The 27098-nt window shown below is 39.4% G+C and overlaps 1 protein-coding gene across 2 annotated transcripts in view; it reads left to right on the top strand.

Moving 5' to 3' along the window:
- Nucleotides 1-3083: 3083 nt before the first annotated feature.
- Nucleotides 3084-27098, top strand: part of LOC124130848 (vesicular, overexpressed in cancer, prosurvival protein 1-like) — a 28945-nt gene continuing 4930 nt past the window's right edge. The window contains exons 1-4 of one of the 2 annotated variants that reach the window (XM_046493880.2): nucleotides 3084-3272; nucleotides 18201-18232; nucleotides 21786-21902; nucleotides 25177-25405. In XM_046493880.2, the coding sequence (XP_046349836.1) occupies nucleotides 3204-3272; nucleotides 18201-18232; nucleotides 21786-21902; nucleotides 25177-25405 (447 nt within the window). In that variant the 5' untranslated portion in view covers nucleotides 3084-3203. Of the gene's footprint in view, nucleotides 3273-17766; nucleotides 17853-18200; nucleotides 18233-21785; nucleotides 21903-25176; nucleotides 25406-27098 lie in introns of those variants that run through there. The other variant, XM_046493881.2, reaches the window with a different exon arrangement.

Here is a 27098-nt window from a genome sequence, read left to right on the forward strand (position 1 = left end):
GTTTTAACAATAATCTTTGTTTGCATTTTATTTAACGCCACGCTCAGCAATATTCGAACTATATGATGGCGGTCTGTAAATAATCGAGTCTGGACCAGACAATCCCGTGATTGATATCATGAGCATCGATCAGAATATTTATTCAGTCAGCGCTTTGAAAAACATGTTTTTTTCTGTAAGGAGGAAGCACACCGCCTTGTTCAGAACACGCAGAACGTCCAGCGTACGATTTAGTGAAAGGGGTGAGGTGAGGTGAGGTGAGGTGAAATGGGGTTTAACGTCGCGTCCAAGATTATTGCACTTATATAGCGACGTGCATGTACGTGTGTGTGTGTGTTTGTGTGGCTGCTTGTACTAGTCCGGACTGATGCCGATTTATAGTGCTAGCTCACTGAGATACCATGCCGCAGTTTAACATGAATACCCCACTCAGACACAGTATACTGACTCCGAGCCGACCAGTCCTTATTTTAGCCCCTTCATGCCGAGCACCAGACAGGGTAACAACAAGTACCATCTTTTAACGTCTTTTGGTATGACGCGGACGCTCTACCACTAGACCACGGAGGCGGTCTTTTAGTGAAAGAAATTAAACCACACGACAAATCTTTTTTCCTTCATTTCGAGAATAGATATTTTTATGAAAAAAACATCGGCCGCTCCCCAGCATATCAAAAGGTCGTCCGCTACGTTCTTCGATGGGGGGGGGGGGGGGGGGGGGGGGGGGGTAGCCTAGCGGTTAAAGCGTTTGCTCGTTACACTGAAGGCCCGACTTCGATTCCCCACGCCCGCAAGCCTGGGTTGGAAGTAGGGTTCGGTTGGGTGGGTGGGTGGGTGTTTGTTTGGAGAACAGCATGTATTTGTTTGTTTAATGTTATGGAGTTCCATTAATTTTATCAACATAAACAACTTCTCAATTATTATTTTGTTAAAATAAAAGTAAATAACCACGGAAATAACGAACTGTATGTTTTTTGGACACCTAAATATAATCTGCAAGACAAGGGCATATTATTATTCCTACATTACAAGGCATATGTAAAAGGAATTCCAGTAAAACAGCCCCCCCCCCCCAATTGTCAATTGATAAACTTGTGTCTCTAATTTCTCTAATTTCTGTTAGGGACCGACCCCGCCAATATCAAACAACTTTTGAGATGTCCCCACCACTTGAACAAACACGCTGGGGATCAACTGTTGGCTAGCTGCTGGACAAGTCGTAAACTAACATCTAGTCTCTGAAATGAACATACCGTACAGAAAAAAACCAGTTGTTCAGTTATCTTAATAAAAATATAATAAAAGGGAGCCCAGTGACTCTCTTCATTTTCTGATACTGCAGTAATCTAGACTTGCCAAACATTATAGACTTGTATGGGCTGTATTTGATATATATTTGTATCAGGGTCTGTAAGACAGACTAGACAAGTCGGAATGCACCGTATAAGAAAATGGTCGACACCGTCTATACGAAAGCAGGCACACACAACCTCAGGCAATCACACCTTAGCTGATCACACCTTAGCCGATCACTTCCGATGACGATTACACAACCAATTAGCAATCTGTGATCAACGTCTCAAGGACCGTTTGCACAGCTAAGTGTTTATTATCATAGGGGTGGGTGGGTAGGGGGGTTTGGGGGGATTATTTCATTAGCAATTAGTCACCGCGCTATAAATGAACTGGTTTAGCAACCTAAATCCATTGCTCAATTGTGACTGGAATGTCAAGACCATGCCCCAGCCCGGCCTCGGTTAAAACAAGAGTTGCAGCTAGATCCGCTATCCCATATCAATACAAAAAAAAAGAAATTCTATGAATACCAAACCTCGCAATAGATAAGTATACGCTACTCACGCACATGAGTCCCAAAGAGGGACAGGTCAGCCGAAATTGCTGAGAAGGCGACCTCTTTAACACTTAAATCAACAACCCATGGAATAAGTACGTGTTATTGGTGTCCTGCGGTAAAGCATAATCAGGCGTGTGAATAACAGGATATTCAGTTAGGAGATAAACATGCATTTTTAGATTTGCCGGGTGTCAGTACCTATTTGGGGACCTGAAATTTCATTTGAAAGGGGTGACGTGAGCCGAAAGTTTCCAATGTTAAAATTTCGTCGCATATTTTGGAATTAAATTAAATCATATTTCAAATGCATACAAACAACCTATTAATTGCGACTACAAGTATATGAAACGGAAACTCATTTAAATCACGGAGTTAATATTTTTAAATTTCGTAAGATTCGGTTATTTATTCTTTAATAGATAATGGATATATTTATGAGAGCATCAATGAAGGATAGAGTAGCTGGTTAAGATGATACTATTTCATAAAATATAATTGTCAGTAGTGATGGATGACCCGTAAACGGAACCCACATGTAGTAGGCAGTAAAATTATCTGAGAGGATTTTGATATTTTTGACCCCTCCCTTTTAAAAATGCTGGAGTCGCCCTAGCCTTGCACCAAGGCTTTACTGAAAGAAAAGTCCATGGATGTGTAGTAATTCTATCCTCCTAATAGGTAAGTCTTGATATGTGGACAAGGACTCCAGTCTCTTATAGACACAACTTGTTCTTATTCATTACATAATCTAGAAATTATGATTTAAACTAATAATTATTGCCTTAGTGGCTTGTGCAAGTCTTGCATAACCTGTTAACATACTTTACCGTCACGCCCTTAACTCATCCTGAGACACGAGTTATATAGTGTACTTGTACGTGTCTTTCTCCCTTCGGCGCAGTTTTTATTACTTGATAACTCTAGTGACCTTTGTTAAAGTTATGTTTCACTAAAAATATAAATAGCCTACCTGTATTTCATTTATGTATGTATGGCTTCATATGCTCCATATGTCAACCTCTTTAATGCGGATAGGCAAACAACGTTTCGTATTTTGTTCTTACATTCTTTATTTTATGAAATTATGTATATTGTTCCCAAATTATCATCAAAGAGTCAGTTATTCACACGCACAATACAACCACCTCAGTTGTAACGACCTAAATAACCCATTCAGGGCCCCTGTGTTCAAAGGGAAATCACTCCAACATGCTAGGGTTCACTTCCGGGTTTGACAGGGTCAACTCTCTGTCAAGGTGAAGCAAAGGGATAGACACAAACACCGTTATCTATATATGAGTTCCCTGTGACACTAACGTTTTAGAAGAAGTCGAATGTAGAAGAAGTTATGACACTTGAGGATATTATCAAAGTATTGCCGTTGGTGGCGTTCCTGGTCTTACAAGGAATTGAAGAGGTAAGGGTCGCGAGAATGCTTGTACAGTCATCGTTTGATGAATATGACGATGAAGATGCAAGATAAATGATATTCAGTTTGCACATAAACATGTATCACGTGTCCTGTTTTAAATCTAAAGAATCATTGTTATATCTTCAATGGCACAGGTGTAGGGTGAATTCTGTGACGACTGTATTTCTTTTGTTTGGCAGTGTCAAGTTTCAGTATCCGTGTTCAACGGGTATATATATATATCACCAGTGATCACTGTTGTGTAGCAAATGTATGTAGGCAACATAGGCTATTAGCAGCATAATCGTAGCTATGTACTGTCTGTACTCCCGCACTGTCTTTCCTGGCCAACATTTACCGGTTGCTAATATATATATATATATATACGCAACCAGCAAATGTTTGCAAGTGAACAGCTGGTGAAAGAGTAGATGAGCTATGGGATTGCAACAATCAAGATGTGGGTCTTGTTTTTACTTTTGGACCTCCTCATGAATGGCTATGAGATGGTGAAAGTGGGGTCTGTACATAGGTATGATTCACAGATAATAAAGCTTGACCTAGTACTTGTAGATACTACTCATGTTTTCGTACACTAGGAGCAATAAACGGAGTGATTATGAAACGTTTTGACCTCAATACATGAAATATTCCTAAAATAGGAATCACAATTCACGATTTGACATCTCATGTTACCCATGCTGCAGATAATATTGCCAGGCTTTTGACATGTGTGATGTATACTACTAAAAAAGTAAGACATGTAAACATGCATTAAAGAACACTTTGATTTTGATTTTTTTTTTATGAGTGTAGTTGATCTGTCACGGCCAAACTTAACATCTCTTAGTACTGTAGGACATTGGAAAAGACAAGACAGAGCTACAGATAAGCTGCATATTTGTGTAAAATACCTCCATACCCCCAAAACTATTCAAAACCCAATTACTTTCAATTAACTTGCGAACAGAAAAGCTTGCATTAAATGGAAAACGCAATTGTTTGAAAACAGCACGTGTAAATACCCAATGAATTTTTTTCAGCATGTATACAACGGAACAAAATTATGGCCTAATTTACTTTCCGAGTCAAGCCTATATTTAGGATCGTTATATACATCTAAAACATATTTCATTTTTTAAAATCTCAAAATGCTTACTCATTTTGGGAAAAACCCAATAGAGTGATAAATACATGAGAGAAAAAAATATTGGTTACACAATAAAAAATGTAATAACCCAATTAACCTAGACACCTTAGAATAAAAGCTCAATTGCTTAAAAAGTTATCTGGAGCTCTGACAAGACATACAGTAGGATACGAGTTGTATTTTATCCTGTATCAGTCATTCTGAATCATTAATCATGCTTAATTTCTATTACATAAACAATATTTTAAATTTAATCCTCAAGGTTACCATCTTCAAAACGTGGGGTTATAGCATTAAATACATACCTGACAAGATGTAACATCATCTACCAGTTGGGTCATTGGTTCACAAAGCAATCATTACACTATTTGTCTGTTAGCATGGTTTCAATTTAGTTGCTTACAAGCACATTGTCTGATTATGCTGATTGTCACCAATACCGTATTCGACGTAATAAGCGCCCACGGCGATATTTGCTAATATTTGGCTAGTGAACAATCCCACATAGCACCCCTTCCGATTGTTCAATGTACACGAAACTTATTTATTCGTGTATAATACGTGTGTTATATGCATCCTTAATTATAGAAATTAAATTCTGGAAAAATATATCTGATGTATATAAACATTTCAGGCTGTCAGCATGAACCACGAAATTTACGATCTTTCAATTCTGTTGTTTTTCACCAAAATAATATTCTAATAAGAGCCCCCTATTTCTAATTTTGAGAGCGCCCTGGGCGCTTATTATGTCAAATACGGTGTGTCCTACAGATACATAGTACACATGGTCTATTGGGTAATGATGTGAAAGAATGTCCCATCAAAACTGATCTGCATGCAAAACCAATACAAGGAAACAAATTAATGTGAATACTGTGTCATGTATTTCACCTGGATTTCCTCTCAATATGACATGTGGCCCGTGAAGATCCTGGGTAGAATAGGTCTTCAGCAACCCATACATGTCGTAAAAGACGACTAACAGGATCGGGTGGTCAGGCTTGCTGACTTGGTTGAAGCATGTCATCGATCCCAATTGCATGGATCGATGCTCATGTTGTCAATCACTGGATTGTGTGGTCAAGACTTGATTATTTACAGACCGGTATATTGCTGAGTGCGGCATTAAATAAACAAACAAACAATATGACATGTAAAACTACCACTACCAGAACCGCCTTGACGGATTGAAGATAGGGCAAAGGGTGGCTCTTTCTTTGCAACAAACCATTCTGATAATGGATTGTGAAAACCTTACGAGTCATTTAAAATCTCTGCTCCAGCCACTCCAGCCACATGCTTTTGCCACTTTTTCTAGTTTCATTAAATAACACATAGTTTGCGATAGTTTTGGAGGGGTAGAATTAGTAACCATGGTAACAGTTACTTTGAACAAGTTGTATGGATGTGTCTGTTTTTCCTGTTCAGGGGTCAATCAGTCACACCAAACACTGGTCATGGTTACTGAGTTAATTCAAGCTTAACATGCTTAAGTTGTAGACAGCCGGGGTAGTGGCCCGTGTGGAATTAAGACATGGCCCTTTTGTTGTTTAATGTGATAAGTAATCAATTATTGCCAGATCACTGAACGATGACCAAAACCTTGAAGGAGCTTAAAGGCCACAAGACATTAATAATTTAAAAAAATATGAGACTGTTTGCTGCAATAATATAATTACAGAAACCTTAAAGCATCCGTTTGTTTTAACTGTTGATGGATGTGATTCACTTATAGCATGAATTTAAGGTAGGACTCAGTTCAATGTAATTCATCAAACATATGAAAAAGGGAACACACTTACCGTATTCGACATAATAAGCGCCCACGTCGATATTTGCTGATATATTGGCTATTGAACAATCCTAATTAGCAGATTAGCACCCTTCAAATGATCAATGTACACAAGACTTATTTATTCGTGAATAATATGCACTCGTGTGTTATATGCACCCTTAATTATGGGCAATTCAATTCTGGAAAAAATATCCGTCGTGTTTAATACGCACAGACTTTTCTTTTGTATCATTTCAGGCTGTCAGCATAAACCATGAAATTTACGATCTTTCAACACTTTCACCAAAATTATATTCTAATAAGAGCCCTCTATTTCTTATTTTGAGAGAGCCCTGGGCGCTTATAACGTCGAATACGGTAACTATTTTCGTTGGAGGTACTCCATGAACTTGGGGACAGTTAATTAATGGGAGGTCGTGCTTGGCCATGTTGGCAGGGTGCCGGATTAACCTAATTTCAAGTCATTTCTTTTCGCAGAAAGGAGCCAATCAATCTTTTTTTCACAACATTTATAAGGACTTCAGGATATCCAGCAAACAATTATTGTTTATATCTTAGTAAATGTTTTAACACCTGAGACAAGAAAACCTATTTTTTCAGTATTTTCAAATTATTTTTTTAAATCCTAGCTCCTCCTTCCCTTTCTCCGCCCCTTAAATTAAAATAATAATGAAAAAATATTAAAATAACAAATTGTCTGTTGCCATGGTTGCTAATCATGATGATCAAAGTTGATGTTTTTGTGCCAAGACTGTGTCGTTACCAGCTTCTCAGCAAACACCTTAGACTAACATATAGTCTCTGAAATGAACATATCGTACAGAAAAAACAGTTGCTCAGTTATCTTAATAAAAATATAATAAAAAGGGAGCCCAGTGATTCTCTTCATTTTCTGATACTGCAGTAATCTAGACTTGCCAAACATTATAGACTTGCATGGGCTGTAGTTGATATATTTGTATCAGGGTCTGTAAGACAGACTACAAACACCTCACAAAATCAATCTACCATTGTCTACAGGTCTGTTTGTTGTGTGCTGATGTGACTGGTGTATAGTTCATACACTGTACAGTTGACGCGCGACAGCTTGTTACTTTGAACATGTCAAGTATTATGTATGGTCATCGTGACAGGTGTGACATGTTTCGCGTATGGATATTATTGTCATTCATCATGTGTTAATATTATAGATACCCGGGTTTTACATGACCTTGTAATGTAAAGATGGGAGTCGGTACTCATATGTTTTGGGGTGTCATTTTCTAAATTTTGGAGTCAAGATTTCAAACGAATCAAGACCTTTTGTTTGCTGTCAGATACTTTGTGTGATACTGCGCGAAACAGACATACTCGCAGCTGATTGGCTGGTGTATAGTCATGCCAGTTACACATTGCAACAACTAGTCCGTGGACTTAGAAATTTGTTTTTGAAACTAGTCCAGATACATTAAAGTTTGTAGCTACGAGCTAGTCTTGTTTGAATGTTATGTTCACATTTTCTGTCAGTTTGATTAAATTCCAATTTATGGCAATAATGAAGCTTTGAGAGCCAGTTCAGAATTACAAACCTCACTTGCTACTAGTTGGCAAGGACAAGAAACATTGTATTTTGACTTGTCCCCAGCACAATTTAGCGTGTTTTGTAGGGTGTCATTGATCAGAAAGTATTGATATATTGACTCATAAGTATCACAATACAATATATATTGATGTATCGATTAACAACAAAATTTGTTATTCTGTATGTGTAGGATATAAAATTTCCTATTTAGACCTGCAATTAATCAATTTAATGCTATATATAAACCAGGCTGAACTATTAAAAGTTTGACCCCCTCCATTGTCAGTGGCAGAGAGCGGAATGTTGGGGGTTTGATCCCCTGCAGTGTCATACCTAAAGTATGCCTGGCACTCTGCACTAAGGGGCTAAGACATGGGCTGGTCAGCACGGAGTCAGTATACTGTGTCCGAGTGGGGTATTCATGTTAAACTGTGGCATGGTATCTCCGTGGGCCAGCACTAATACTCTGCATGAGGTAGGACTAGTGCAAGCAGCCACGCACACATGTGCATTTTGGATGCAACATTATCCTGATTGCACTTCGGCTCATAAATGTTTAAAATTGAATTTTCTGCCTTAGGGTAATATCCATCTGAACAATGGTAATCTCAACAAATCTTAGCATTTCTGGGGCAGTGAAGTATTGATTTACCGTATTCGACGTAATAAGCGCCCTGCTCTAATAAGCGCCCATGGCGAGATTTGCTGATATATTGGCTAGTGAACAATCCCAATTAGCATCCCTTCCGACCCCTATCGCATATAATACGCACCGCTTCCTTCCCCTATTTGCGTATAATACGCACTCGTGTGTTATATGCACCCTTTATTATTGGCAATTAAATTCTGGAAACATATATCTGTCGTACATAAACATTTCAGGCTGTCAGCATAAACCACGAGATTTATCTTTCAATTCCATTTTTTTCACCAAAATAATATTCTAATAAGAGCCCCCTATACGGTAGTATCGATATTCATTAATTTGTGTTGATACCGTATTCACATAAAAAATGTATCTATATCGCGATAAGCGATGACATTGCTACAGTTTTGTAGTCTCAGGCTAGTGGACTAGGGTGAATTTTGAGGGATGGCAGGATGCAGTAGTTCCCCTAGCTGGTCCTGAGAGTTGGCTGAAGTGGTTGGGCGTCAGTGACGTAGCTAGCTGCTGTGTCTGACTGTGTTGGTGGGGATGGTTGCTAATGGTCTCAGTCATTGGTCTCAGTCATTGGTTTATCGTACACAGAATCTAATGTCTACAGGTCATCCTGATATGGCTGGTATAATGCTAATCAGAGGCAGACCCATGAGTTAGATATAGTGATGACGCACACAATATCCATGCTACAAAGTGAACAAAATTATGACTTGTAAGATTTTGGTGAAATATAGGTGTGCTGACCTTCTGTAACAATGTACAGCCTCTCTGCTGACTTTGGCATTGAACAATGCTCACTCACTCACTCACTCACTCACTCACTCTCACACAAAACGTCACTCACTCTCACACAAAACGTCACTCACTCTCACACAAAACGTCACTCACTCTCACACAAAACGTCACTCTCACACAAAACGTCACTCACTCTCACACAAAACGTCCCTCACTCACACACAAAACGTCACTAAATTAAGAAAGGACTAGTCCAGAATGATTGGGCAAGTCTATATTTCTCTGAAGTTAAGCATTGTCCTGGGCCCCATTTGGATTATATTTTGTAGACATATATTTTATAATATGATAACTTTATTTCTGAGACTAAATGTGGTTACAAGAGTGGGTACAAGGTAATGTTATTTTCAAGGCATCATAATTGTGTTTAGACAATAGATTTAATGAGTTGACTGAGAGTAAACGTAATAAAACAATATCTGCCCTGTTGACATAACATGCCCATGGTAAGACATGAAAACCTGAAGTACCACTACTACTGGAGCATGTTTCACAGGACATGCATTGGACACAGGTTCACTATTGTTCAAAAGTTGAATAATACTGATTGAGTAACCATGGTGACATGCCTATTACTGCTGCTGTTACCAAAATGTCGGGTCATAAATTCACCAGTGGGTCAGTGAGCACTTTCTGTGGGCCAGAATGATTGGTAGACAGGGCAGAATTTCATGATGATCGGTGTCGCTGGAAAGGGTTAACACTTCTAGATCAACAAAGAGGTTACCATTACCTTTTGATTACTGATGTAACAAGGTCATGGAGGTCACGAGGTCATGGTTGCGACTATCCTGGGAACATGCCCCCAGGGAAGCCCTTATTTAGTCTGATATAACTGTCATTTACTGTCATGGAGTTTAAGACACTTTACAAGACAAGGGATGCAACTATGACTCTTAACTAAGTGCTCATGGCAGGCAAATTTGGAGAATTTTTTTGGTCCAAAATTAGGATATTTTTTTTAGTTATTTTCTTAATTTCAGAGAAATTTGAACTTTGTATTTTAAGATTGCATTCAATGCATAGGTAAAAACTATCATGTTTATTAGTCCTGTTGTCAGTGAAATACAGGTTATTTTACAAAGCCATAAAGTTTGTTATGAGTTAGATATATTAAAATGATATATAAATTCTGATTTAGGAATTTTGAACGACTTTCTGCTGTCTTTGGACCGAATATCGGTCTCTGAGCAGGTGTAGATAGTTGCCTGGAGACCCGAACGCCTAGGGGTGGAGGGGTTTGTATATACTTGCTTTCGCCCGGTCAGATACCATGGATACCATAGACATTCCACTTATTTCGTAAAAATGGTATCTAACGAGAATGAGTGTGTATTCTGTTTCACAGTTCCTAAACTAGTACTCCTTTCCCACCAGCCCTTACTTTAATGCTATAACCCTAAATGATGCAAGTCTAGATTTACACAGGTTCAGGTTCCGAATCTCCCATCTCACTGGGGCTCCTTTTCAATTGTTTTCATTTGTTTGTTTATATCAAAATTATATTATTTTTTTCTGAAAGCTTTTGTCCATGTAAATCCCTGTGGCCATTGAGCCCCTTCAGCCTCCGGCCATGACCTCTGGTTGTGTCTACAACTGATAATGATAGTCAGTAGATATGGTTCTATTGAGTGCCTCTGTGTTTGTTTAGGGAGATTCCTATTCAGTGTTTGTTTGCGTTTCCTATTGATGTAGTGATAATTGATTCCTTACATGTGATGGGTCATGTTCACAATGGTAAACATTGCCACACCAACATATGCAGGCATCAATATCTCGGCACCAATCATGGCACCATGCATTGTGGAGACCGGTGTAGACTTGCACAAGTCTCTAAGGCAATTATTGTTAGTTTAGATAATAATTTCTAGATTACACAAATCAATAAGTGTCCCCTTATCTAGACTTGCCTATTACAAGGGTAGATATACTATACATCCATAGTCTTATCATGAAGTAGAGACTTGGAGCAAGGCTAAGACAGGTGCTCGACCCATGTTTAACCATAGCAGAATCTTACAATATATTAAACATCTCAGGCATGTATTCATTTTGAATTCCAAACTGAGCACTTTTGACTGTGATATTGTTTAAAATTTGATTTTTTAACATTCATATTTTCATAAATCCTGAAGTATTGGGATTTTTCTCTATTCAAAGTGGAAGTGTTTACTGTCGTTGCCTCTGACATGTCAGACTTGGGACGAATATTCGCCTGTGAGCAGGTCTAGAAAAATTCCTGCCTGTGGTTGTGGATATTAGCCAATCAATGTTTTACGAGAGAATGTAGTGTTTCACACTGTCAGCTGTGTCATGGTGTGGTAGGGGTGACTATCGGAGCTTCTTTTCACTATTGCGATAGTATTGCGATAGTGCCCCACATCATTGCAATAGTATTGACAGAGTATTAAACTTTAAGGCTTGATAATTATATTTATAAATGTAATCATGGTAATAGAAATGAGTTTCCTGATACAGAATTTGTGTTTCGTTTTTAACTAATCATGCTAATTGTGACTGAAATTTTCAATTGTTATTCATCTTATCAACATTCAGAACATGAACCTGTAGAAAATCTAGACTTGCTTTATTTAGGGCTAAATCATTATAATAAGTGCTGGGCGGAAGGGAAAATAATATGGTTCAGGGACTGAGAGAGACTAGGGCACACTCAGCCAGGTTACACATTGTTTCCATTCAATATTCATTTCACTCAGCACTGAGCATGCTGAGTTTTGTTTGCTTGTTATCCCCCGCCGCGCGAAAGCGCGAAGCGGGGGATATAGTATTCACGACCGTCCGTCCGTACGTCCGTACGTCCGTACGTCCGTCCGTCCGTCCGTCCGTACGTCCCACCTGTTTGTTGCCGCGATATCTCAAGAACTAAACACTGGATTGTCTTCATATTTGGAACTATGGTGTATATACAGACTCCGCAGACACCAGTCGGTTTTGGTGACCTTGATCCCATTTTCAAGGTCACAGCAGACAAATCTGCTTTTAGAGTTGGAAAACGGTGTTGCCGCGATATCTCAAGAACTAAACACTGGATTGTCTTAATATTTGGAACTATGGTGTATATACAGACTCCGCAGACACCAGTCGGTTTTGGTGACCTTGATCCCATTTTCAAGGTCACAGCAGACAAATCTGCTTTTAGAGTTGGAAAACGGTGTTGCCGCGATATCTCAAGAACTAAACACTGGATTGTCTTCATATTTGGAACTATGGTGTATATACAGACTCCGCAGACACCAGTCGGTTTTGGTGACCTTGATCCCATTTTCAAGGTCACAGCAGGCAAATCTGCTTTTGGAGTTGGAAAACGGTGTTGCCGCGATATCTCAAGAACTAAACACTGGATTGTCTTCATATTTGGAACTATGGTGTATATACAGACACCGCAGACACCAGTCGGTTTTGGTGACCTTGACCCCATTTTCAAGGTCACAGCAGGCAAATCTGCTTTTGGAGTTAGAAAACGGTGTTGCCGCGATATCTCAAGAACTAATCGCTGGATTGTCTTCATATTTGGAACTATAGTGTATATACAGACACCGCATACACCTGTCAGATTTGGTGACCTTGACCCCATTTTCAAGGTCACAGCAGGCAAATCTGTTTTTGGAGTTGGAAAACGGTGTTGCCACAATATCTCAAGAACTAATCGCTGGATTGTCTTCATATTTGGTACTATGGTGTACAGGCGGGGGATATTTCGTCACTCTGTGACAAATACTTGTTTGTTGTTTAATGCCGCACTCAATGGATCTTCACAGGTTTGACAGAAGGTTCTATGGAGTGGCTGTGAAAGATCTGATTGAGTAACGAGATTGACTAATAAACAAAATTTGTTCACTAAGTTCACTGTGTCATGCATTTAAACGCAAGTTTATTCAATAGATTATACACTTTGTGAACAAGACTGAACTACAACGGTTACTGTTCCATATAAAAGCATCTCAACATTCCTCCTTAATTATATAGAGGTTATTACATGGGGTATTCATTAAGGGTGTCACGATAAATCAAAATATTGATAAATTGATATTTGTAAGTCAATAAATCGATTGTTAAATCAGTTTCCCATCAAAAGTATCGATTTCATTTAGGTATATCGATAGTTTTGATTGTATTTACCATAGTTTTACAGCTTCAATAAAATACATGCATTGCTGTTCAAATTTGTTTTTCTTTTGATCATGAATGGCAGTAATTTACACATGGTAATGTGGAAGTTTCTTTTTCTTAAATTATTAGGGTAAAGAAAAAACAAATCAATCATATCTCAAACTTTACTTTTTATTTGTCGTTATCGGGTTATGGTTATCACATTTAAAGGAAACTTCAGTTCCAAGGTTTAATTCAACTCTAAAATCCTTCTAAAATGGTACACTGAAAACTATCAATATTTATCGCAATGGTTGCTTGCAATATCAATAGTTATCGCAACAGTTTCCAGGGTTAGAAACTAACAGTTTTTGCCCACTAGTCCTCATAATGATCACATAGAGCAAAACCCTTAAAATGGGCCAATTTCTACTAGTCCTTAGGATAACTTTACTATTGGGCAGTTTGGTAAGGACTACAGGGCCCACTTGCACAAAGCAATCTTAGCGCTACGACTATTGTAAGCCTATGTTAAAGTATGCGAGTTAAGATCATCTTAGCACTAAGATCGCTTTGTGCAAGTGGGTCCAGGACTTAGAAATAGGCACTAACGCTGGTTTCTTTCAATGTCAATAGTTATCACAATAGTGATTTCCAGACAATAGTCACCCCTAGTATTCATATCACACCACATATCAGGCTGAGACCCCCCCCCCCCCCCCCCCCATATCAGCCCGGGGACCTTTGACTCGCGGGCTGATATAGGGGTCTTGGTTTGATATTGGGTATGATATGAAAACTGACATATCATATGATAACTTTCATCATATGCCATAACCTCAAATTGTATAATGTACCCATTTACAAGTGCAGCGCTCCAGATAAGCTTTTGGTGATGTGGGTATTTTACCCATGCATTTTAAAATCATTGGGTATCAGTAATTCTATCTGGGTATTCGAATTTCTGTTACCCACTAGTTTTTACACATGTGGGTATTTAAGTTAAATATTTAAAAACACTATTCATCTAGTCCCTGCAAACTGGTGACGCGTGGGTTTGAGAGCTTTATAGGACTCAAAAATACCACGATACTTCCACAAGAAAGTGTGATGGCAAATGATCATGATGTAACTGTCATCGTGGAGTTTGGCCAGGTTGACACAAAATGGTTGACGCAATGCCCGTTTATAATTTCAAAATAAGTTGCTGATTTGCTAATCGAATACGCTGGGTTACTTCACAATATTTTGAAACACTATGTATTTAGCTCGCCAAGGCTCGCTAAGTACAATGTTTACCCCTAATGCAGGATATTTACCATCCCCAAACACAAACGCGTGATAACCTCTATTTATTACCTATCATGACCATAGGATTAGGGTGAGTGAGTGAGTATGGTTTTACGCTGCTTTTAGCAATATTCCAGCAATATCTCGGCGGGGGACACCAGAAATGGGCTTCCAGATTGTACCCATGTCGGGAATCGAACCCGGTTCTTCGGCGTGACGCCCCCCTTAAGATTAGAAAAAAGCAGGTTCATAAAAATTGTATAAACACCAGTGCAAATATCACTTCACGTACACCAGTGTATAGTTTACGACACCCAGACATCATTGTTGACATTCGAATCGTTATGTGTGTCATGTTGGAATGACGTCACAAGAATGACATAGCTGAATAGTGTTGATGTCGTTCGGCATCAATGGGTATTTTTTTTTAAACATCAGCAAATACTAAATAGCTATATGAGAAGGAAAATCTATTATCAGTTTCAATTACCAGTATTTGGTGTTGTGTTGCCATGGTTACTGAATCTTATTTAGGAGGAGTAGAACATCCCAGTGAGCGGGTTGATATCAGATGGCAGGTTATGGTACACATATCAATGTTTGAGTCACGTGTGTTGTTGATCATGGTTGTGGTTAATTGTCTGTATACGACACAGAGCCCATTAAGGGCGTGGCATGTTCATCCTCACCGATCAATTCATTTGTGTCTCGCGTGTTGTATTTACCCTTTGTGTGTTAATCATGACTATCAACATTCCAAGGGATGTGGGGTAGCCTAATGGCTAAAGTGTTCGCGTGTCACACCAGAGGTCCGGGTTTGATTCCTAACATGGGTACAGTGGGTACAAAAGAATCTGCCAAAAAAATGAAAAGCAACGGGTCTTTTATTTTTCCGAATGTTAAAAAACCCAACTCATGTACTGTTGTTGTTATCAATAAAAATAAGTTCATTAAAAAAAACCTCAATTTTCTTTTCTACCTGATTAACAGTTTGGTCATTTTTATGAAAGGGAAAAATAATATTTTCATGATATTTGAAATTGAAATTTATTTATTTATATTTTTTAAAGTTTTCCAACCTGAATTTCTCAGCAAATAATCTAGAAAAATAAAGAGAAAAAAGCAGGCCTAAACATGCTAAACTCAGTTGTCAAAAAACACTAAAAAACTACCGGTAGTGGTTAAAGCATTTCCTTGTCAAGTTGAAGGACCTGGCTTAATTTCCCAGGTGGGTACAATGTGTGAAACCAATTTCTGACATCAGCCTAGGTACAATGTGTGAAGCCCATTTCTGGTGTCCCCCGCCGTGATATTGCTGGAATATTGCTAAAAGCGGCGTAAAACTATACTCACTCACTCACTCTGACATCAGCCATGATAGTGTTGGACTGTTGCTTCCTTTGCTGTGCAGAGTTGCCTCCCTTGTGCAAGCAGCTTATCGTGGTCCATTCCCAGATTTGCCCTGATTGTTTCTTGGTTTGTCAACGCCATACTCATTGGGGGTGTTTGTCACGATATGGCTGAAATATTGCCGATGTGACGTTAAACTTTAAATCACTCACTCACTCATTAGGGGTGACTTAATATAATTATCAAGCCTTAAAGTTGGTTTAATACTTTACTAATGCAATAATGTGGGGTACTGTTCTAAACATTAGTATAATTCATGTGTTCTTTATAACTAATTGCAACTATTGAAACTGTCGATTTTTATGCATACTCTTGACAATGCTATTGGCAATTTTTAATTCCTATCGATATGGTACTATCACAGGGCAAACAATTTTGATAGTTTGATCGTTTAACCCAATTGCGTGGATCCATACTCATGATATCAATCACTGGATTGTCTGGTCCAGACTCGATTATTTACAGACTGTCGTCATTTTGCTGGAATATTGCTGAGTGCGGTGTTAAACAACAAACAAACAAAACAAACAAAGTTCCACCAGGACCAGTGCACAAGTCTGTTGTTGCCTCTGCAATGCATGACTGAGGCTTTGAGCTCATTGACATCATTGAAAGCACTGAACATCCTCTGTGTTACCTAGGTTAGGCACCTTCTGATTTCTACATCTTCCCAATTTTGAAGAAAGAACTGCCTGCCCTAAAATTTGCAAATGTAGTCATTTCTGCTGTGGAAGATTTTTTGCACCACAGGAAGAATCCTTCTATAGCAGCCGATTCCAGGCTCTCCAGCATCATCAGCCGGGTTAGGACCCTGCCAAAAACAAACCAACTTCATCAGCGTGGTCCATAGTAGTTAGGTTCACAAACATTTCAGCCACCTCTTGTAGCATCAGGCCACTGCATCGCTTCAGGCTTTCCTCCCTAGGGCGAGTCCAAATTTACTACCCGGGTACCCACTGTAGGTCTCAAGAGATAGGTAAAACATGTCCGATTGGGAATAGTTTGACCATACTCCTGTCAAAATAAATTTTGATACCCGTATAAACCAATCTGGTTATTGACTGATGTTTTATCATTATGCAAACATATAAAGTCAGAAGGAATGTGTGCAAAGTCAGAAAGAAATGTGAACATTTATCACTTATAGTGTAACCATAGAGTTCCAGATAATTTTTGTCATTAAACAATATAATCACTTGACTAACCACGGGTCCGGGTAGTCCTGTGGGTATTCGGGTCCTACTCAGGAACCACCCGACCCGGGTACCTGAGTCACCTGTCCTAGCCCTATTAGGATCAGGACTTTTCAGCCACCTCTTGTAGCATCAGGCCACTGCATCACCTCGGGCTTTCCTCCCACATCTTAGGAAGGGGTTATATTGGTAGTGCGTGGACCTTGCAGGGGATTATGTTGAAAAGTATCTAGCAACCAACTTCATCAACGCCACCCCTCGTAGCATCAGGCCACTGCATCACTTCTGGCTTTCCTCCAAAATCATGATCACACATTCTCACCAAATCTTATATTTGTTATCACAGAAAACTATTCATCGTCTATATTTTCACCTGCCAGTAGGAATTGTACTATGAAAATGAGATCTGGCAATGAGACTCGAGTGTGAGCAAGAAGCTTATCGATCTCAAGTTGTGAGGGATTATGGGTGAGTAAGTAGATGAGAGCAAGTGATTAGTGATATGGGCGTTGTAGTGTGGTGTCATCAGTCTTAGCGGAGGACTTGGGGAAAGGGATTATGAGCAACAATTCAAGCTTCTTGTCCTTGTCGAACGGAACAATGTTTCCCTTCATCCATGTAAGTGTTGACTTCAGGGTGAATGTTGACTCTGTGTGAAGACAAAGTGGACCCAATTTATGGATAAAAACTTCTTTAATTACTGTTAACATGGTAAAGGCGACACTTCGGTATAGATCCTTATAACTGGTCCTGCTTGACAATGGTTATAAGGATTTATATTGAAACGTCGCCTTTACAGTAATTAAAGAAGTTGTTATCCATAAATTGTCTAATGCCTATCAAACAATTCTGTGTAAAGAGTGACAAGGTCAGCCTCAATGTATCTGTAGATTTGTCACTTTTCTGTAGATAGTTATTTTATCTGTTGATCTGTTATTTTGTTGATTATTTTCTTTTGTTTTCCAGGCTTTAGCTGAAAACTGTGGAAATGATATCCAGTAAGTATGATATTCAGTGGTATATGGTAAATAGAATATTCATTGGTGTTTGTAGTGTGATATTCAATTATGTACATCATACAGCATGTATATGAAATGGTATACAATAAGTATTACCGTATTCGACGTAATAAGCGCCCAAGGTGCTCTCAAAAAAAAAAATAGGGGGCTCTTGTTAGAATATTATTTTGGTAAAAAAAAACAGTTGAAAGATAAATTTTGTTGTTTAAGCTGACAGCCTGAAATGTTTATGTACGACATATGTTTCTAGAATTTAATTGCCCATAATTAAGGGTGCATATATGATAACACATGAGTGCATATTGTACGCAAATAAATAAGTCTTTTGAACATTGATCAATCGGAAGGGGTGCTAATTGGGATTGTTCACTAGCCAATATATTAGCAAATACCACCGTGGGCGCTTATAACGTCAAATACGATATATAACGGTATAAATGACAAAAACATTTTCATTTAAAAAATTTCCATTGAATGATTATGACTATCGTAAGGGGCCGACCATTTTCCATTTGATATTTTCTTGGTGCAATGTGTTTATTAGAAAAACATATTTTGATTCATAGTTTAGTTTTAAAGAATATCAGGTTTGTAGCCCCCCCCCCCCCCCCCAATAAATATCAAATGGTCGGTCCCTAAGCGTGTTTTTGTGTTTTTGAATCACTATCCAATATTGATGATACCATGTGTTTGTGAAAAAGTGAGCATATACTGCCCCACTGTCGGCATCCATTGCAAACACATGCAAAGGCAAGGTAAGTGTTCCCCTGAAAAAAACATGGTAGGATCTGATACAAGTCATAATAAGGAATTGCATCAGACGTTTTGTTCACTGATGTGTCAAATTTGGAAATGTCCTCCATATATCGACCATAAAACATTTTGAAAGCTCTACTAAGACCTTGAATGTTGTAGCCCTGACAACTTTTGAACAAACCATAGGATACTCTTTGAAATCTTTGTAGAAAGGGGGGCACGGGTGGCCCAGTCGTCTAAGGCGCCGCGATTCGCTGTGCAGAGTTGCGTCCCTTGGGCACACCAGAAACCTATGATTGTGGGTTCGAATCCCGGTTCGCCCCGATTATGTTTCTAGGTTTGTCAGCACCATACCCGTGCTTGTGGGTTTCACCGAAGTGGTAAACGTCTGAGACCTGCATCACTTCGGGCTTTCCTCCCACATTAAGCTGACACGCCGCGATATAACTGGAATACTGTTAAAAGCAGAGTTAAACCCCAACTCACTCACTCACTCACTCACTTTGTAGAAAGAGCATGCCTTAGTTATGAAATCTGGACACCAAAAGCTGGAGCTGCTGCAATAAATTTCATGGTATTCAGTAATAATGATCGCAGTGACATGGAATGGTAGGGTTGGCGTATTACCACATAAATCGTTTTGCAATATATCGCCATACAGAGAGCTGTATTGCGATACATATTGCATAATGTATTGGGGCCCAAATCATGTATATGTGTACTGTTCAGATGTTACTTCTTCATTCAATAATCTCGACTTTAGATTGCGAGATTGGTAGTATGAATAAACGAGACTACATGTACCTATCGCATGTAACCAGCATGAAGTGTGTGTTGTTTACATGGTTTGGGTAGTTACCCAGTCCATCCAAATGCCTTAAGATGGTAGATAAAATTGATATAATTATATATTAATTCTTCTGTGACTGTATTGAGAAATATCAATACGCAAGGGTTGTATTGTAATATGTGTATTCCTGACGGTCGTATTGCAATATACTGGTATACCAGTTATATTGCACACCCCTATAGAATGGTATTCAGTATGTGTGACATGGAATGGTATTCATATTCAGTAAGTGTGGCATGGAATGGTATTCAGTATGTGTGACATGGAATGGTATTCATATTCAGTAAGTGTGGCATGGAATGGTATTCATTAAGTGTGATATAGAATGGTATTCATTACGTGTGATATGGAATGGTATTCAGTAAGTCTGATATGGAATGGTATTCAGTAAGTGTGGCATGGAATGGTATTCATTAAGTGTGACATGGAATGGTATTCAGTAAGTGTGGCATGGAATGGTATTAATTAAGTGTGGCATGGAATGGTATTCAGTAAGTGTGGCATGGAATGGTATTCAGTAAGTGTGGCATGGAATAGAGCTGTTCTGTCAATACTTGCCCCTAGTTACCATGTGTAGAGCAACTGCTTTCTGTTTGTTTGTTAGAAGTTGCATCTTTATCACGTTCTCAGACTTATCTATTGCATCCAGTAAGATAGCCACCTGATACTTATCCTGATGGCCCTGGCCATGTACCTAATGGTCTAGCAGAATACAACATTGCTCACTGGTCAATGTGGGTCGTCTTTCTGTCATCATCAAAGTAATGCATGTGTTATTGAAACTGGAATATTGATTTTTGAAGGGGCTGTTGGGTAGCCTATAGGGTTGCGACGGGTACTCGAGTACCCGATAACGGGTTGGGTAGCTTAGGACTCGAGTCCAATTTTCAGGACTCGAGTACCCGTAACGAAATACTGAAATAGTGCAATGTTACAAATTACAATACAAACCTAGATCACTCAGACACATTTTTATTACTCATGTCACGACTCACGTGTCAGGCAGTCATGTGATCTTGCTGTTTCCAGTGCTCAATGACTGGCGCAAGTTTACTTTGATATTCTGCGTCACTTGTGGTTTTAGGTAAGCCATGCAGGCATTTAATGAAAAACATAATACCTTAGAATAGATCAATGGGTGTTTGATGACCTTTTATTCGCAAAAGCATTACAAACAAGTGGGACAACATTAAACTACGGGTACTCAAGTCCGGTTCGGGTATTGTCTGCCGGGTACTCGAGTTCAGTTTTCGTACCCGGTCGCAACCCTAGTAGCCTAGTAGTTAAAGCGTTCACTTGTCACGCCGAAGACCCGGGTTTGATTCCCGACATGGGTACAATGAATGAAGCCCATTTCTGGTGACAACATCCATGATATTGCTGGAATATTGCTAAAACAAAAAGCGGCGTATAGTGAGAATGTAATGGGGAAGTTGCGTGCTTATCTCTTAGCATGCTTAGTCTGCAATCTCTTATTAAAAAACATAAATTCATCTGGGAAATAGTAAGTAAGTTGTAAGCCTTTTCAAAATCCATCATGATGTCATTCCCAAAGAGACACACAAAAATAGAAATGTCCATACATTTGGGGTTAAAGGGAAACATTTCAAGATTCTTGTAAAGGCCTCTTCCATACTGGTGGCAGCCATGTTATCAAGAGTGTAACAGAAGTGTCAAGGGCTGGGCAGGAACTTGGGCCCAGTGGCCTAAGGGGAAGCAATTGGCACTGCAGAGTTGCCTCCCTTAGTCATGCCAGGATCACATTGGTTTGAATCCAAGGATCAATGTGATTATGATCCTTGGTTTGCCAACACTATTTGCCTGTGGGCATGAAGTGATAAGGCCCCAGAAATGTGTATGTTTTTGTTTTCCCTATCATATCCGCATTGGTCCCACCCCCCTCACTCACTCTGTGGTCTGTTTCAGCTGTTTCTCCCCCTACACATGCTGTGCCAATGTCAAGTCTTGCTGCTACGACAGAGATGCTCAGGACAATTTCCGCAGGTCATACAAACTCCATATCTGGAATATGTGGTACTTCTGGTAAGAAACATGAGTAGAACATTTGAATTAATTAAACATGTTGAATAGTTTATAAAAAGGCCAAATTTATATTTCTTTCTATCCAGATTTTGGGTGTGTGAAAATCATGTTTGGGAGGTGGGAAAGAAATTCAGTCTAAGAACTTGAAGATTATTATACTCCCGACCCAAAATGGCAGGGGTATATTGTTAAACCAAGGAATTCTGTCCATCAGTCCTTCCTTCCGAGGAGACCGCCTCTGTGGTCTAGTGGTAGAGCATCCGCCCGGAGAGCGGAAGGTCCGGGGTTTGATCCCCGGCCGCGTCATACCAAAAGACGTTAAAAGATGGTACTTGTTGTTACCCTGTGTGGCGCTAAAACAAAGACTGGTCGGCTCGGAGTCAGTATACTGTGTCTGAGTGGGGTATTCATGTTAAACTGTGTCATGGCACACACGTCCATGCACGTCGCTATATAAGTGCAATAATCTTAGATGTGACGTTTAACATTTCACCTCACCTCCTTTGGAGGATATTTTGGTGTGCGACCTATAACTTGTAAACTACTACATAGATTCTTTTAAAACTAGGTGAACACTTTTTTATACCTATAGGATAGGTGCAGTGTGAAGTTTGATTTCAATATTTGGACGTTAAAAAAAAATGCAGCTTTTTTTCATTTGTTTACTTAGAATAATAGTACTTGAACATTTGTGCAACCTATAACTTGAAAACTACTGCATGGAATATGTTCGCATATAGGGAACAGTTCCATACTAATGGAAGGGGTGCAGTGCAAAGATTGATTTTGATCTGTCTATTTTCTGAAAAAATATATTTTTCATGTTGTGAATATTTTTTCACTTCAACATTTGTGCAACCTATAACTTAAGAACTACTTCATTCTTTTCTAATTGGGGGTACATTTATTATACCAATAGGAGGGGTGCAGTGCAGATTTTGATATACCGTATTCGACGTAATAAGCGCCCCGCTCTAATAAGCGCCAACGGCGATATTTGCTAATGTATTGGCAAGTGAACAATCCCAATAAGCACCCCTTCCGCTTGATATTTTGTACACAAGACTATTTATTCGTGAATAATACGTTTGTTATATGCACCCTTAATTATGGATAATTAAATTCTGGAAAAATAATATCTGTCGTATATAAACGTTTCAGGCTGTCAGCATAAACCACGAAATTTACGATCTTTCAACTCTGTTGTCTTTCATCAAAATAATATTCTAATAAGAGCCCCTTATTTCTAATTTTGAGAGCGCCCTGGTTGCTTATTATGTCGAATACGGTAAATATACTGAGGAAATATTGCTTTTTTCATGTTTTAAACGTAGAAATATGTTGGAGTAGTCGGGGGGTATTAGTGAGCCCTGCCCACTTTTGGTCTTGTTATTTTTGTTCTTCTGAATATGTTGCAATGTGTACAGGGTGTGTATAAAAGAGGGAGGGGTGTGTTCTTCCAGTATGGCACCAACTGACTTAGAGTTAACAGAGTAATTTCAAATACAACTTGTGAAATATTTCAAAAACTATCTACTTTTTCAAGATGATAATTGTCTGGACAATGCACAAGGATGATGGGAATCAATACTGTGAAATACAATGGAAGATTTTTTTCTCCTAAAATGTGTAATTTGTAATGCAAATTTGAATTTTGGTCAGATAGACAAAGGGTGGTGAGGTTCCATAGCAACTTCTTTGTGGATGGAAGGGAGAATCTCATACATGGCTTCCCATGATGGTCAATCTTTTGTAACCCATTCTCCAGCAGTTTAACCATGTTAATGTGTTTAGCAAACTGTATGCATAATGTTTTTGTGCCAAACTCATAAGTTTGCAGTGGGAGGCATTAAAAGTATTACTGCTTATCAGATTATATTTATAGCTCACTTGGTTGATGGCCTGTTTGTCAGTCATGCATCATCCATCATAAACATCATCTTCTCATCAATGAAGTGGAACCAGTCACACACAAATGTAGTATGTTGTAGTCAGTAAATTTATCTGAGAGAGGATTTTGACATTTGGACCTCTCCCTTTTAAAAATGACCCCCAATCTGATTTTCTATATAGCCGCCATATTGAAAAACCTGTTTATGGCCACTTCTCAGTCATTTATTGTCTTAATGTAGGGCCGGGGGTCAGGTAGCCTAGTGGTTAAAGCGTTCGCTCGTCACGCCGAAGACCCGGGTTTGATTCCCGACATGGGTACAATGTGTGAAGCCCATTTCTGGTGTCCCCCGCCGTGATATTGCTGGAATATTGCTAAAAGCGGTGTAAAACAATACTCACTCACTCATAATGTAGGGAAATTTGGTACATGTGTTGATAGTAGTGAGGCTAAGCATATATTTCTCTCATAGCAATATTTTCAATTTTGTCCTTGACTTGACCTTCGCATTTTGACCATGCTGATAATTTCCTCAAATTGTATTTCTTGGTAATAGCTAAAGTTTCATGTGCTTGTTCCCTGTTTTAAGCGGCGGTGGGGTAGCCTTGTGGTCAAAGCGTTTGCTTGACACGTTGACCCATGTTCGATTCCCTACATGGGTACAATGTGTGAAGCCCATTTGTGGTGTCCCCTTCCATGATATTGCTGGAATATTGCTAAAAGTGGCGTAAAACAACATTCACCCACCACTCCGTTGTACACAAGGAAGAGAATTAATTGATGTCAACTTCTTTATTATGAGGAATATATGAGTATATATACTTACTCCATCATCAGGTGAACAAATGCTATGAAGCAGAGAACATGTATATGTACCTTACTATGCCCTGCCTCCCATTTAGCCATTGTCCACTGCCTATTTCCAATCAGTGATTTAAGTCCTGGCTTCCATTTGTCCACTGCTAATCGCCTATCAGCGCCAATTAACTGTTGGCTTCCCTTGTTAAGTTTCCACCTTTGTTATCTTATTACTTTTGTTGTTCTTAAACAGTTGACATCCATAACCTCTCTTCCTTATGGGGCGGTCGGGTAGCCTAGTGGTTAAAGCGTTCGCTCGTCACGCCGAAGACCCGGGTTTGATTCCCAACATGGGTACAATGTGTGAAGCCAATTTCTGGTGACCCCTGCCGTGATATTGCTCGAATATTGCTAAAAGCGGCATAAAACCATACTCACTCTCTTCCTTATGTGCATAGCTTCTAAATGCCATTCAAACACTTGTTTACATATCCAGGTGAGCTACAACGCCTTAGGGTCAATTGAAGCTGTCAACTCATCTCGCCGGTTTGTCATTTTCTGAATATGTTTTTATTGTTGATGTAGGTTTGTCATCATCTTCATCATGATGTCCTGTTTTGGTGGGTGTGGCTACTACCGCCGCCGTCGCATGGCAACACTTCACCAGCAGCGCCAGCGGGCACCGATCACAACAAGACGGACCAATCACATACGTGGCAGCAGCACCCGCAACTCTCAGTCGTACTTGGCCTACGTCGGCCCGGCTGCTTCCGACCCACCAGAGATCTCTTTTCTACCTCCACCCTACTCAGAGGTCAGACCATGCTATATTACCCATAAGTCTGTGCACCTACGCAAATATCACTTCATGCACACCCAGAGTTGCATCCCTTGGGCACGCCAGAAACCTATGATTGTGGGTTTGAATCCTGGTTCGCCCCGATTATGTTTCTAGTTTTGTCAGCACCATACCCGTGCTCGTGGGTTTCACCGAAGTGGTAAACGTCTGAGACCTGCATCACTTCGGGCTTTCCTCCCACAGTAAGCTGACACGCCGTGATATAACTGGAATACTGTTAAAAGCGGCATTAAACCCAACTCACTCACTCGCTCACTTCATGCACACCAGTACATTGTATACGTCACCCAGACGACATTGTTGAAGGCATTAGAATTTTATTGTGATATAAGGTCGGAATGACGTCATACTAGAAACAACATCATAGCTGAAACAGTTGATGTCATTAGACACTAGTGATGTTCTAAGACGTCAGTCCTGATCAGTGCATTTTTCTAAGGGGGAGCTCAAAAGGATTAAGGCATAAAGAGTAATAAAGTAATTATTACACTCGCATGTGTGTCATACTGATTTTACGAAACTCAGGTAAGAATTCATGTCTTACCATGCTTACCCTCGCTGTCGTTTGGGAATTACAAGAATACTGACACTCGTTTAGTAAAATCAGTATGACACACAGGCTTGTACAATAATGTATCTTATGGAGCTTATAATGTTAGTCACAGTTTTTCTGTGCAGAGTTGCTTCCCTTAGGTACCCTGTATTACCATATTCGATGTAATAAGCACCCCACTCTAATAACCGCCTACGGCGATATTTGCTAAAATATTGGCCAGTGAACAATCCCAATTAGCACCACTTCTGATTGATCAGTGCACACAAGACTTACTTATTCGCGTATAATACGCACTCGTGTGTTATATGCACCCTTAATTATGGGCGATTATATTATGGAAAAATATATCTGTCATACATAAATATTTCAGGCTGTCAGCATAAACAACAAAATTTATCTTTCACCAATAATATTCTAACAAGAGCCCCCTATTTCTAATTTTTAGAGCGCCCTGGGCGCTTATTACGTAGAATACGGTAAGTCCTAGATTTGACCCAGTTACAATTTTTGTCTGCACCACAAACACCCAAACAAATCTAATTAGGCACTGTTAGGACCAAAGATAATTAAGAAATAAAGTAACAATCACCAGATACAGGCCTTTCTCATCTTACCAACATCCGACAGCTCTACTCATCAGGACTAAGGGTAATACAAAGTAACGTTAACTTGTCCGGTTTTGTAAGGTTTAACTTTACTCAATTTACATACTCACTCAATGAAGTTACTTTAAAATATGGTAAAGAATAGGTCTTCAGGAACCCATGCTTGCCATGAAAGGTGGCTATGCTTGTTGTAAGAGGCAGCTGGCGGGATCAGGTGGTCAGGCCCACTGACTGGGTTGATGTATGTCATCGTATCTCACTTGCGTAGATCGATGCTCATGAGGTCAATACTGGATTGTCTGGTCCAGACTCGTTTAATTACAGGGGGCAGTCGGGTAGCCTAGTGGTTAAAGCGTTCGCTCGTCACGCCAAAGACCCGGGTTCGATTCCCAACATGGGTACAATGTGTGAAGCCCATTTCTGGTGTTCCCCGCCGTGATATTGCTGGAATATTGCTAAAAGTGGCGAAAAATCAAACTCACTCACT

This window comes from Haliotis rufescens, unplaced genomic scaffold (assembly GCF_023055435.1).
Source record: "Haliotis rufescens isolate VD_foot unplaced genomic scaffold, xgHalRufe1.0.p SCAF_10, whole genome shotgun sequence".
Taxonomy (NCBI): domain Eukaryota; kingdom Metazoa; phylum Mollusca; class Gastropoda; order Lepetellida; family Haliotidae; genus Haliotis; species Haliotis rufescens.